This window comes from Lytechinus variegatus, chromosome 7, assembly GCF_018143015.1.
Source record: "Lytechinus variegatus isolate NC3 chromosome 7, Lvar_3.0, whole genome shotgun sequence".
NCBI lineage: Eukaryota > Metazoa > Echinodermata > Echinoidea > Temnopleuroida > Toxopneustidae > Lytechinus > Lytechinus variegatus.
Genome location: NC_054746.1, coordinates 41973713 through 41987636, shown reverse-complemented (window position 1 = coordinate 41987636; position 13924 = coordinate 41973713). Strand labels below are relative to the sequence as shown.

At 36.2% G+C, this 13924-nt stretch overlaps 1 protein-coding gene across 3 annotated transcripts in view; it reads left to right on the top strand.

Moving 5' to 3' along the window:
• The first annotated feature begins 1229 nt into the window (after positions 1-1229).
• LOC121419333 (pleckstrin homology domain-containing family H member 1-like) overlaps positions 1230-13924 on the top strand; it is a 67744-nt gene continuing 55049 nt past the window's right edge. Inside the window, exons 1-2 of one of the 3 annotated variants that reach the window (XM_041613747.1) lie at positions 1230-1327; positions 1458-1667. In XM_041613747.1, the coding sequence (XP_041469681.1) occupies positions 1491-1667 (177 nt within the window). In that variant the 5' untranslated portion in view covers positions 1230-1327; positions 1458-1490. Of the gene's footprint in view, positions 1668-13924 lie in introns of all 3 variants that reach the window. The other 2 variants (XM_041613746.1, XM_041613748.1) reach the window with 2 other exon arrangements.

Sequence of the window (13924 nt, the reverse complement as noted above, 5' to 3'; positions counted from 1 at the left end):
AGCAACGAGAGGACCGACGGCTTAAGGTCCTCACCGAGGGACGAGCGCACCAAGTGAAAATTGAACCCGAGTCACCGGAATCCGACCTCCCCCTCTACCGACTGAGCTATTGCACCATATTATTCAATTTTTGTATGAAATTCTGAATAATCTATTGGTCATTATAATTTCGTAAACTGGCTATGAACATAATGATACCTTTGTTGCTTTACTAACATTATTGTAAATTTGTAACTAAATTGGAAACAATATGTTATAGCTCGACTGGGCGTGTGATATTGTTTCCTCCATATAGAACCTTAGATCACTGCTTATTCCCGCTCCTTATTGAGAGACAAAAAGCTTCAGTGTCTCTTGCTTTTGCTTTTAAAATGCGTCAAAAAAAATCCACAATTAGATTAGTGGACTCATCTGAAGACTGGGAGAGGTGGTAGGCGTAACGCATGCACACACAGTCAGTGACGAATTGAGTCAAAGTGGAAAAGACCATATTATATTGGGGCAAAGAATTTCAAAAAGTTGCAAGCCGGATTGCAAGCAAGCGAAGTGAGTGAGAAAAATGAATATAATATCGATTTTCACCCGTTTTGATTTTTTTTTCTATTTCAATTTTTTTGTGGGGGGGGGGGGGGGTCCGTGGCTCATCTGCGCGCCAGTTCACAAATTTAAGAAATGAGACCATTGTACATGTATTAACAGGGGCGGATCCAGGCTTCGCCATTTTTTTTCAGCCATATTTTCCCCGATTGGCCGCTCGAACATGATTTTTGTTTGTTTCTTTGAAGGGGTAGTCCTGATAGTTACTTCTGAGCTTTATTCTTATAAATAAACATATATAATATCATAATCCTTATTTATATTATGCGAGTGCGAAGCGCGAGCGAAAATTTTACATAGGCCTAGTGACATGAAAGATTCTTTTTATCTTCTAAGTCTTCCCCTCATTTTAATCTTTTTTTTATTCAATCGTCTTCCTCTCTTTTTTTTTTTTCTTTTTTTTTGCTCCGCCTATGTATTTATACAACTAATTTTTGAAACGGTTGGAAAGGCGAACTGATATTAGCATTTGTAGTTTTAGCATTCAGTTTCGGTGCCCTCGATGGACGGACGTCTTCAAGTTCAGGGCTCAATCATGGTAGCACAGACTCCTTTTGTACACGAATGAGTCATCAATCTTTCCGCATGCACTGTACTGTATGCACTGCACAAGTTGGTTGGCCCTATATAGTGGATCGCGGATCGGATCGGAGTGAAGAGATCGAGAGGCTGCTTCGAACAAAAACGCTAGCAGACGAGATTTTTGCGAATAGGTTGTGCGGTCGTACTGGTAATGAGCGCGGTATTCCTAGGATTCATGTCGCCTCTGTCGGTTATTATTTCCAATTATGCTCCAATGTTATAATTGTAATTAGCACGGATCGTTCATTTTGTTGACCCACTATCTTAACTTTCATCAGATAATAAATTCGAGCCAATTCGTCTTGGACGGGATGGCTACCAGGACCGAGCGATGTTCTTCATCGGAAGGCCAGGGCCAAGGGCAGGGTAGTGATGCAGGGGCCGCAGCAGGGGATGTGGACTGGAAGGAGAGGTGCCGCACCCTTGAAGGCCAACTCGAAAAATTTCGTTTACAGGCCACCAAAATTCGATCTGTCCTGGGTGAAAAGGTAAGCTTTGCCTTTTTTAAAATTTAATAATAATCAAAAGAATGGGTTTATATATAGATCTATAAAAAAAGGAGATTTTGAATTGGCCACGAATGGATGCAAAATAAATGCACTGGAAATTTTGGAGTAAATATCGCACCTCAACTTTTAATTAAATTTTCACCCAGATAAGGATATTTTTATTGTCATTTCTTTGCTTCAAATTTCAGTCTAGCTGCCTTTGATGAAAATTATAATAATATTGAAATTGTATCTGCCTGACATCACCATAATCTTCATCATCATCACCATAATTTACCACCGTTATAATTGTTATCATCATCATTACCACCACCACCATCATCATCACGATCATCATCACCTTTATCAATATTGTTATTAATAACACAAAATCATCATCATCATCATTATCTTAAATGCCACCACCATCATCGTAACCATTATCATTACCATCATCACCTTCACCATCACCATCATCAGCACCGTCATCATCATCACCACAATAATCACCATCATCACCCCCACCATCCTCATCATCCTCATCATCCTCATCACCATTCACCATCATCATCTTCATCACCATGCACCATCACCACCTTTATTATCATCATCACCATCATTATCACCATCCTCATCGCCATCATCCTCATCGCCACCATCCTCATCATCATCATCTCCTCGTCATCAGCATCTTGATCATCACCGTCTTTACTATTTTCATCATATCTATACATCGTTTCCCCCATAATCATCACTGCTACCATCCTCATCATTGTCATCGTCATCACCACCATCATCATCACCAACACCACCACCATTATCATCTTTAATATCATCATCATCACCTTCATATTCATATCATCATGATCATGATCATCATTATCATCATCATGGCCATCCTCATCCTGGTTATTTTCATCATAATCATCATCAACATCAACATCATTTCATCCTCAGCATCATTAAGATATTTTCATTAGCTTCTTTTTGTTTCAACACATTTTACTGAAATTGATGTAAGGTACTTTTAGTTAGGGTAAATGATATAATGATAAGAAAGAAATGGACATGTAGATTTATTTCACTAATTCTAATATTGTTGATATTAATTGTGATGCAACCAGTGAATCAGGGATCCAACATTGTATTAATCATTTGTCTCATGATGTATTTGGAATCAGAAGTTCATGGAAACATTTTCATCTCTTTTGCTATTCTATATATTAAGAACTACACAGTAAAATGAAGAAAAGAAGTGATAACCTGCTGTTGGAACTTGAGAGAGCCAGAGGTAGAGGTGATTGAAAGATAAGAAAATAAAAAGAGAGCAAGAGGGGATGGAGGAGACCAGAGAGGGAGAGAGAGAAGGGGGGGGGGAGTCGGAATGTGGAGGAGTCAAAATGGGGGGTCCTAATCTCTATTTTTATGCCATCAAGTGCATAAAATTCCTACTTCGTTCTCAATTAATTTTTGACAGATGTGGAAGGTGAAATGATTTTTAATAATGCAACATGATGTAATTGAAATGAATAGAGAGGAAGATTGCATTAGGTCAGGACGAAGGCTGGTTGGTGGAAGGTGAAAAAATGATGTCATGGGTTAGTAATGAGGCCAAGGCATGTTATGAAAACCTGGCTACAGGCCATTCTCTGTCAACATCTCTCTGACCTTCTCAAGTATTCCTCATCTCCACCATCAAGGAGGAGTGAGTGGAAGGGAAAGGTCGCATCTCTAGTCTACCTCCAGTTTCTGATTATACACTACTGATCACAATTGTAAGGCTGCATCCAGTGTAGATGGAGAGTAGTCTGGACGTACAGACCCTTTGTCTTCACAATTCACACAGTGCATAATGCAGAGTCTGGATTAGTGAGACTAGATTCACTATGTCTATTTGGCACTGACAGAGTCTTTTGAGTCTAGTCTTTACTGTCTAGACCTGTTATTGGTTGAAGTGTCAAATTAAGGTCGGTGCCTGCAGGATAAGATGGAGGGAGGGGACAAGAGCCACATGCTCTATACCTATCCATACCTTGAAGATTGGAGAAAGAAAAGCAGAAAATGAAGTTTATAAAAAGCATCCTTGGAAGTTTTATCAGCTTAATATTGTGCAGCAAAATGATCCATGAAGAACATCCATGTTCAAGAAATTGAAGGGGTGGGTGGTGGGGGGGGGGGGGGTGATTTGTTCACTTTGCCTACAGATTGTTTTCCCTTGTTACTTTGCCCAGTCTCTTTCTTACCGGTATTTGTAGGAAAAGTTTGCATCATGAAACTTTCGAAGAAAGTCTTTGAAACGACGTTGCAAGGCTGCTCGATTAATCCCGCCATCATCAGGTTGATCTTCTGATCCAAAATTGTCAGAGAAAAAGATTCCTGGATCATCAAATCCTTCCATTTTGAAGCACAATCAGTCAGAGAGCACATATTCTTAATGATCCAAATCCAAATCTTTGTTATGAACTTCGCGGGAAGACTAAACCACGTGCATTAAAGCTGGCGCGAAACTGCGACTTCCGGGATTTGAAGACACAACTCATTTCTTTTTGATAACTTGCGTTTCTCGTTGTTAAAAGTGCCTTGAGTTGCCAAGTTGAAGTATCTTGAGTATAACCCTGCCCTTCATTCCTTCAAATACAATGATGATGGAACTATATATATTTTATTTAACAATTTATGCTCTGAAATATTTGTTAGTTTAAATCTTTCTAGCATTTTATTCAAATATATTAAAAATCCACGGGCTTAAAAGATTTAGGACAAGAAATCATCTCAAAAGTTGATGTACTTGCTGCACATTGGATTTATATTTACAAATTGAAATTATGAATTTATTTTTAAATCAAAAGTGAGGAAAATGCTTTTAATTTTGACAAAGGATTCTCACTCATTTTCCTTGTCAAAATCAGATTTTAGAATGGTTATTCTTTGACACAGGAAGCAGGAAATTGGTAATTGTCCAAATGGTGTTCCCAGGTCTGTGATAAGAATAAACTATGGAATATGGGACACTTATACCATCGCTTTGTAATTTTGAAAAAAAATAATTGTTTTAGACACAAATTGATATGACTGCAAAAACAATGTTTTATAAAAATCAGAAAAGAAAAATATCAACTTTAATGTAAAAGCCCATCTATCTCCATGTCAAAGGGAAACATTGGGCAGGCTCTCAGTTTGTTTATTGCGCATAAAGTGTTGATTAAAAGGGGCATCTTAAGATAAAAGAATGATTTGGTATATTTATCAGTAAAGCCTAAAGTTTTTGATATTCAATCAGAAATGCAAAAGATTTATGAGCTCTAATTTCTGTAGCTATGCTAGCCAATAAGTCAGAATAGATGTTTGATTAGTACTTAAGTACATAATAAGATAAAATGGTCCTCCTTCCTCAACCTTCTTAGGAACATTTGATCATTATTGTACCTCCAGACATTTTGTTGTTACTAATCTCTCAAATCCTCTTTTATTCTTCATAAATTCACTGATGCAAGACTGTCAATATTTGATTGTCTGGTCATTGGTACCTTTAAATGGCCATATTAGAGTGGGTTGGTCCATCCTTACTGTAGTCCCTGTAATAAGGGCTATAGACAGTTGCCAAGCATGTGTCATCATGTATGTGATGTAGACTCTCTATTGTGAAGCCATCTGCCCCTATACAATAGTCACCCATCGTCAGACTATTACTGTGAATTACTGTGGAAAGGGGATCCCCTTTGTTATGAACTCCATCCGTAGAGTGCATTGTCTCTTGCGTGTCGCCATATTGTAGTATGGAGGCTGTAGAGATGGGAGGGAAATTGCTGATGCTTTCCGCTGCACACGCTCACACTCACAAGTGCCCACCCTCTTGCACAGTTAGGAAAGCTTGAGTGGCAGAAGCATAATTTAGTTATTGTGAGGTCATATGGCGGACACAATGTGTTACTATGTGTATTGCAAACTGCCAGCTTAGCTTCGGAGTATATCAGAAACATTTTAAAATGTATAAGCCCTGGTAGACTGCAGAAATGAATGAAATTTTCAATCTCATGTTAATAATTAAGACACAAATTTTACACATGAGATTTAAGTCTTTTTCTTTTAAAAAAAATCTCCAGTTTTGCATACATGGACAAGTATAGATCATTAATTGATTTTGTGTACATTTCTTTTCTAGTACAAAAAAGATTATTTCTCTATATGGGGATGGGGGGGGGCATTATAAAATGAACAGGTACCCATTCATTGGGTCCTTTTCATTTCAAAGGGAAATTTGAGCATTATTACTTTATTACTCATAAAAGTCTACCAGCATATTTTGATGGTATGTTTCGGGAGCTCTTTGTAAGAATCTTTTGATTGATAAGATTTAAAGATCCTGATTTCTTGATTTAGCCCTATTTTTCTTTTAATTCGTTCTTTAGTTATGTTTCTAAAAGCCCTGAAATGCAGCACCACATCCTTACGGTTCTGATTTTCTTCTGTGATATTTACTTAGGTTTTGCTTTTAAACCAAATTGAATAAAGGGATATCTTGTGCATCCTTAGGTACTGCGCAAGCTTGTCGCACGCTTGCTGCATGCAAGCTTGAAAACTTCTGTGGGGGTTAAAACAGAAAGAATGGTCCAATGCGATTTTGGGAGCCAGGGGCCAATGCCATTTAAGCCCCACTAATAGTACGACCAGGGACATGAGAGGGATAGGACTAAGCAAGAATTTGTCAATTGTAAAAAAAAGTAAAAAAACCTTCAGTGTATGGACCGACCATGTTCTATGATAGTATCTGTTGAGAAGATGCTGGGATATTGCAAAGTGATTGACCCAGCTGTTGGGATACTTGAAATTCAAATGAATCAGGAAGTTATACGTTGACTTGGCTTCTGCAAAGTTCTGTTTCTATCTGATAAGGGATTGACCATCATAAACGTGTCCTACATCTCAATTTATTTTTTATTTTGAGGGATATTGGCCTGATTCAACTGTCAATTTATAACCCCCTTATTTGCGCAAGAAAAAGGGAGAGAGAGGGCAATGAAGGGAGAGAGAGAGAGAGAAAAAGATGAAAATAACAAAAAAGAAATAGAAAAAAGGGGAAGTATAATTTAACAAAAGAAGGAACTTCTGCTTGGAATGGAAGGTTAGGAAAATAAGGAGAGGAAGAGCTTCAAATTCAGTCCTTCACATAATACATTTGCTCATAATTTTGTGCTTTAAAAGTCCACGCCAGGAAAATGCTGACTTGAATAAATAAAGAAAAATCAAACTAACACAGTGCTGAAAATTTAATCAAAATCGGATGTATATTAAGAAAGTTATGACATTTTAAAGGTACGCTTATTTTTCACAAAACAGTGATAAGCATAACAAGGTCAGTTGATGATGTCCATCACTCACTATTTCTTTTGTTTTTTATTGTTTAAATTATACAATATATCATTTTTTTATACATTTGACAATAAGGGCCAACTTGACTGAACCATATATTCTTAAACAATGCTGATTCCACATGTTCAGGGAGGAATTAATCATTGTATCTCTTGACAATGAGGAGAAAATGAGAATATTTCATATTTCATATTATAAAATACAAAAGAAATAGTGAGTGGATGGTGTCATCAGTCTCCTCATCTGCATACCCACCGGGATATGCATATAACTGTTTTGTGAAATTAAGCGAAACTTTAAAATGTCATAACTTTCTTATTTTACATCCGATTTTGATGAAATTTTCAGTGTTATGCTTGTTGGATTTTTCTCTTTTTATTCAAATAAACTTTTTGTTGGGGTGGACTTGTCCTTAGTTTAAACCCTCATTCTGGATAGGCATTGTCTTTAAGCTCCATGATTTTTATGATATTCATGTAAGTCAATACACATTTTTTCATTAAAAGATTGTTTAAAAGATAATTTAGAAATGATTCAGATCAATGATGTCCAAATATGGAGGGTCAGTCTGTGAGATTAATTAATCCACCAAGTTCCCTTAGACTCAACCCATCATTACATTTCTGATCTTTGTTTAAGTCGAGTTTAATAGGGATATCCCAAAATAATATCACAATTAGTGAGACAATGACGAGAAAATCAAAATATTTCATAATTCAAACAATAAAAAACAAAAGAAATAGTGAGTGAGTGACATCATCGACTCTCTCATTTGGATGTAACTGGCTCGTTCATATAACTATTTTTTAAAAAATAAGCGAAACTTTGAAATGTCACAACTTTCTTATTTTACGTCCGATTTTGATGAAATCTTCAGTGTTCCCTATTGAATTTTTCTCTTTTTTATTCAAATCAACTTTTTGTTGGGGTGGACTTGTCCTTTAAATACAACTGATGAGATTATTGTATCTTTTGAATATCATGAATTGACTGAAGTCCCTTGAGTGAAGGTAGTGTGGAGCGTTGTGGCCCAGTGGATTAGTCTTCGGACTTTGAAACAGAGGGTCGTGGGTTCGAATCCCAGCCATTGCGTAATTTCCTTCAGCAAGAAACTGATCCACAATGTGCTGCACTCAACCCAGGTGAGGTAAATGGGTACCGTAGGAAATGACTTCTTAAGAAGCTGTGTGCGCTATGAACGCCTAGCTTAGCCGGGTAATATAGGAGCACCTTGAGCACCTAACAAGGTGGATATGTGCGCAATATAAATATCCTATATTATTATTTTTCTGATTGAAAATCAATGCATATTGAATGATAAAATAATACCTCTTTGTTGTAAAATGTCAATGTCTTGTATGCTATGAGGGAGTGAACTGTGTTGAGATTTGATGCAGTGTGTAATTAGCAAAGTCCCTTCGTTTCCTGTTCTAATGAAAATCCTCTTTGTTTCACACTTATCCAGTCAGATTAGGCTGATAATGCATGGCTTGTGGAGAAAATCATTACCATATGTAACAGAAGATAGTGAACTGGAAGGTATGGTGGTATCGGGTTGGTCATCACCAATACCATCCTTACCATGGTCATATGCAATAATCATTAGAGATTATAGTGATTATATGTGCTTTGTGTAGCCTACATCAAGCAATGAATGTCCTTACATGTAGCCGTGTTGTGACAGAAGGTACTGTAATAAAGCTATGGGTAATCTTAAAATATTGATTACTTTCAGCTTTCTGCTTGATGTATGGTAGATGCTATTGGTCAGAATATTTTGAAGTTCATGAAAATTTGATTTTAATGGTTGAAGAAATTGAAATTGAGTATTGAAATTTACTTCATCCCTTTCTTGCATATTGGCATGATAAAAGTTTTAATATGGAAAGGCCTATATTTATCCCCAACAAATCAGTTATCATTTGGGAATCATACAGATACATGATAGTGTATAAGGGATGAGATAATTTTTTTTAATTATTATGGCTCCAATATGGTCTGCCCTCTCCCTGCCACCCCCAAAAAAAATCTCTAAAAACCGAGATCCTAGAAGAAAATCTTGACATATTTTTGTAGCCCATGTTTCTTTGTTATTAATAGAGCTCCAAAAGGAAATAAATAAATTACGTAAATGTATTTTGCTTGTTATTCATCTGATCACATTCCTGAGAGTACACATCTGTGATTGTTATGGTCGGATTTCCATCTCAGAACTGTATGTGTTCTTCCTTTGATTTTATAACTAGACGTTTGTCGATATGAGCGGCTAGGACCTAATTGAGCGTATGGCAAAGATATCAGTGCAGGGGATACGTCAGAGTGATTTCCTTCTAGAGCTGGAGAAGCGCTTACACCCGAAGTTCATTACGAAAAGAGAGGGGGAATTTGGAGGTCAACGTGATCATCATCGTCATCGTTGGCATATTTCTGATTTCAGGCGAAATATCAGTGAGATGGGAGAATCGGTAGGGTTGTTGCCGTTTGGTAAAGGCATTTAACAAGCAAGAGAATCACTTCACTGTTTGACTCTTGAAATGCAAGATTGTATAGGACATACAGGAGAGCATAGAGAGGAGGATATTCAGATTGCGGATTTTTTTTTCCTCAGATGGAGGATGTGTGATAGATTATGATAATGTGCAGGTGAACAAGAGTACATACACCTGTGGTGTTTTTAAGTAATCTGAAAGGGAGTTGTCAACCTCCTCCCTCAATCATCATGAAGCTGATTAGTTTCAGAATAGACAAGAGGTTGTACTCCAGAACCTAAGTTCAAGAATGCAACAGATAATCTATGTACAGAAATAAATATGATCTGGTTATAACTGAATTTCACAGAATATTCTCTATTGTTTCCTTCTAATTATGGCTTCAGAAATTCCACCTTTTTGTATTTTTCTTAGAATTTTCTATGAGAAAACTTTTGCTCAAATGGTGCTATGAACCATTATGTGCGTAATCATTAAGTTGAGATTATTTGTATAATAAACCAGGAAAAAATGCAGTGATTGTAATTATTTCATTCTGACATAATGGACATTAACTCAGATATAGGTCTCATATACAGTATCTGTTGCAATCATTATCATAATTATATTTAGATCCTCATCTAAATTGACTTCCATCTACTAGTACTATGAGTACATACATTCCAAAATACCATTCTCTTTAATATCTAGGAATGATATTTGGTATAGGTATGTCAGTATGACTATTACCCAAAGTGTAAAAGCAGAAGTATATGATTGAAGAAACACTTGTAATAAGAAATACAATTTATCAAATTACAGTTCTGGATATTTCACACCCAGGAGGTAAAACTGGTTCAATAAATTTACTTGGTGACGTCACCATCAGACAAGTTAAAGGTAAATGCTAGTTTTGGTAGCGATATCAAAATGAGTTCGTACAGAATCCAATGAAATGACCACCAAAGTGTCTGTTTGTATAAATAAAACGTATGTGCCAAAGGATTCTGGAAGAAATTGTGCAAAAGCTGAGAAATCAGCAAATAAGCACAGGATTCGGGTAGAGCGTCGGGCCCGACATTCAAAGCAATAATTATACACTGTCTCACGTCGCCTATCTGTGTTGGGGATCTTTGGTGTGAACATTTTTCAGCGTAGATTTCAAAATTTCACAAAGTTCAGTTTATGTAACTGTACCAGATCTAGATCCTCGATGTTATTAAGCCTTGCTTTACAGACTTTCTCATGAAATCAGTGTTTACTGCAACTACTGGAATTTCTCTTTAAAACAGAGAATATTCTATGTCACAGCATGCACAAATTACACATGTATATTGAAAACCCACACTTGCTCTTGTTCATGGATATATTTTGTCTTGCTAGGATAGCCATTTACCACTCGTGTCATTATTTTTTGGCAAGGGAAAAAAATTTCCTTGTAAGAAGTATGTTGTTCCTGATTCATTTTGTTGAGTCTGGTTTACATTTTATTTTATTTCACAATATTCAGAAAGATATTTTTCTATTACCCAGTAGAATAACTATGCGATTTGTTGCGACACAAATTTTCAAGAAATCACATTTGCATTAAAATTTTAAATATGAAAGTTCCAAGAAGTAAAATTATTTCATTCAAAGTTTGGCATAATGAAAGGAATACTAAAATCATATTTTTAATTTGCGGCAAGCCCTGTGGTCGGAATAAGTCCAAATTGGCTTCCAGTCGCAGCTAATGATGACGTCATTACGATTTGGATTTGAATTTGTTTTTATTCATTCAGGGAGGCTCGAACTGGGCTGAATTTCAATTGCAGTAGTCCTTCCACTGTTCTGAACAATGATCAATTATATTTTAATAGTTGAAATGTCATTAGAAAATGTTTTACAATTTCTTTGTATTTTAATCGCAGTGAATCGCATAGTGTGAGCCCGGCTTTATGGAGTTTGACTCTTGTCACTGTTGTAAGAATTCCAGCTATGCAATGTAAATGGATAACTTTTCTAAATTATATGTCTTTATTTATTTTAAGTACTCTACCAAATGTTCTACTAGGTCTACCACTGACCTCTTCAGTTAATGGTAAATGAACTTGTTGAACCATGTCTGACCATCTGACCCATATGATGATACTCATTTGAGAGTTGTATGATTGCAAAAGCAATCTGTTTAACTTTTCCCTGTCTAAACAATTTACCTGAGTAATAAATCTAACTCAAGATAAAATGGTTCAATGGGATAAACACACACAAACATGAAAGTAGCTCTTTTTTTGCAGTGCACCCCCAAGAAGTTTAAGATTTGCGTACTCCTTGAAATTTGTGTACCGGGTATGACATTCATTTTACAAAGTTCATTATTCAGAATAATTTTTTTAATTATTTTTATCTAGATGATGAGATGCAACCACAGTTACTTCTTTTGGTAATGATATTGTTTACAGGATCAGGGAAATTACATTGAATATATGTTTGCTTGATTTGGAAGTATAACATCCAATTTATTTAGATTTAAGTCTTTGGGATTTGATTTTCACATTCATCCATATTTTATAATTATGTGGAAGTCATTTGAATCTGTTATTCACTCTTTTTGAAATAAATTCTATTGTCAGTCCCACAGTTGTTAAATACACAATTTATATTCTGCATGCCTTGGCAGTAAATAGTCAACTTTGGGAATTTCAAATCAAGTGTGCTCTTATAAATCCTGGTTAGAATTATGGATATGCGTGTAGGCTATTTAGCATTCTGCCCCAACTGCTTTGGTGTTCCATGTGTATCTAATGGGTGCATGAGTAAGACGGGCATCAGCTCATCATTGACTCATTTTATGTATACCTGAGGTGATGATGGGCAGATACTTGCAGGTGAATTAGTGAAGGACTGCCTTCTTGCTTCCTTTGCTTGCCTAGCCTGCTGGAGAGTTTATCCATCCCACGTCTCATTATTTATCAATATATTCAGGCCTTGGTGGGTAATTTCCTGGCACAGAAAATATGACTTGAGCTCACGAAATCAAGGAATCAGGATGAGAGCTTGCATTGGCAGGCATAAAAGGTACCATTTGATTGGCTAACCTGCTTCTAGTATGCTGTTGATAGAGATCTATGTAAATACATATGGTAGCCCCTCATGGCCACATTGATTATGTCTTGAAGGAATATTTTGAGTTATGGAAATCATGGGTGTTTGGAAAGGAAGAGAAGGGAGAGAAAAAAGAGATCTGGGGTGATTGATGTAAGGAGAAGATAGCAGGTGAGAAGTGCTATCCAGAAGACATTAAAAAGGAAGTTCATCTCAGAAAGAGACAGTCAATGTGAAGTTGGAAATCTGGAAGAAAAAAAAGAGAAAGAAAGAGTGTTTTAACGATGGGATGAGAATGATGTGTTTCCCTGTTTACAAAGCCCAGTTATGGTCATGGTTGGAAAATGAATTATAATATAATACAATGACATAAAAAATATATATGAATAAACAGATGATTCTGGTCGAAAATTAGTAATTGATCTATAATTAGCAAAATAAATGTTACATTCTGTATATATATAGAGTTTTATTTAATATAAATGCTTCATGTGCTTCTCTGTTTTGGTGATTTTCAAAATTTTCAGCATCCTTCAATTTTAGCTATAGTTTCATAATAGCTTTGCCTGCTTTAAATATATTAGATTTAATTTGATGAGAAGCAATTCACTTTGGTTTGAAAGACTTATCATTGCTCATTATGGCCGCTCCATTTTGGCCTTACAAAAGGTGAATTTATGGTCAGGGTGAAAAGGACAGTGCTAGCAAGAGATGAACCAGAATAGACAGATCAGAGACAGAAATAGAATGATCAAAAGTAGATGTAGATAGAGGAGGATAAGAATGAATATTGATGGGGAGAAACTTGACAGGGACTAATAGGAGCTCTCAAGAAGATGAACAGGGATGCAAGTCTGTAGAAGTTGTTGACATCTCACCAATGTTCCATGGTTGGTGCTGTCAGCATAACAAGTTTGTAATGCTGGGGTCACCAAGCATGTAATCCATTGGAGCCATTCCAATTCATTGCCATGAATCCAAGACCAATGTAAACACTCAATGACACATTCAATGCATCTCATTCTCTCTACTCATCTTCCATCTAGTAGATCTCCTTAGATTTAATGCAATTGAAAGCAACCAAAGCTGACGTAAGTACGCTTCTGTCTTTGCAATGGGGCTTGATTTCATTAGGTATCTTATTGCAGCAGAGACAGATGATAAGCAACAGTGATAAGCTAATGTTTTTGTTTGAGTAAATGTGTTATTGCTGCAGTCTGGCATGGCTTGTGCAAGACCACCACATCTCTGATCAGATACTAATAGTTTTTTGCTCTTGAAACATGAAACAAAATTAAAAAAAGTGAGATAATAAAAGTAAAATCTCATGACACA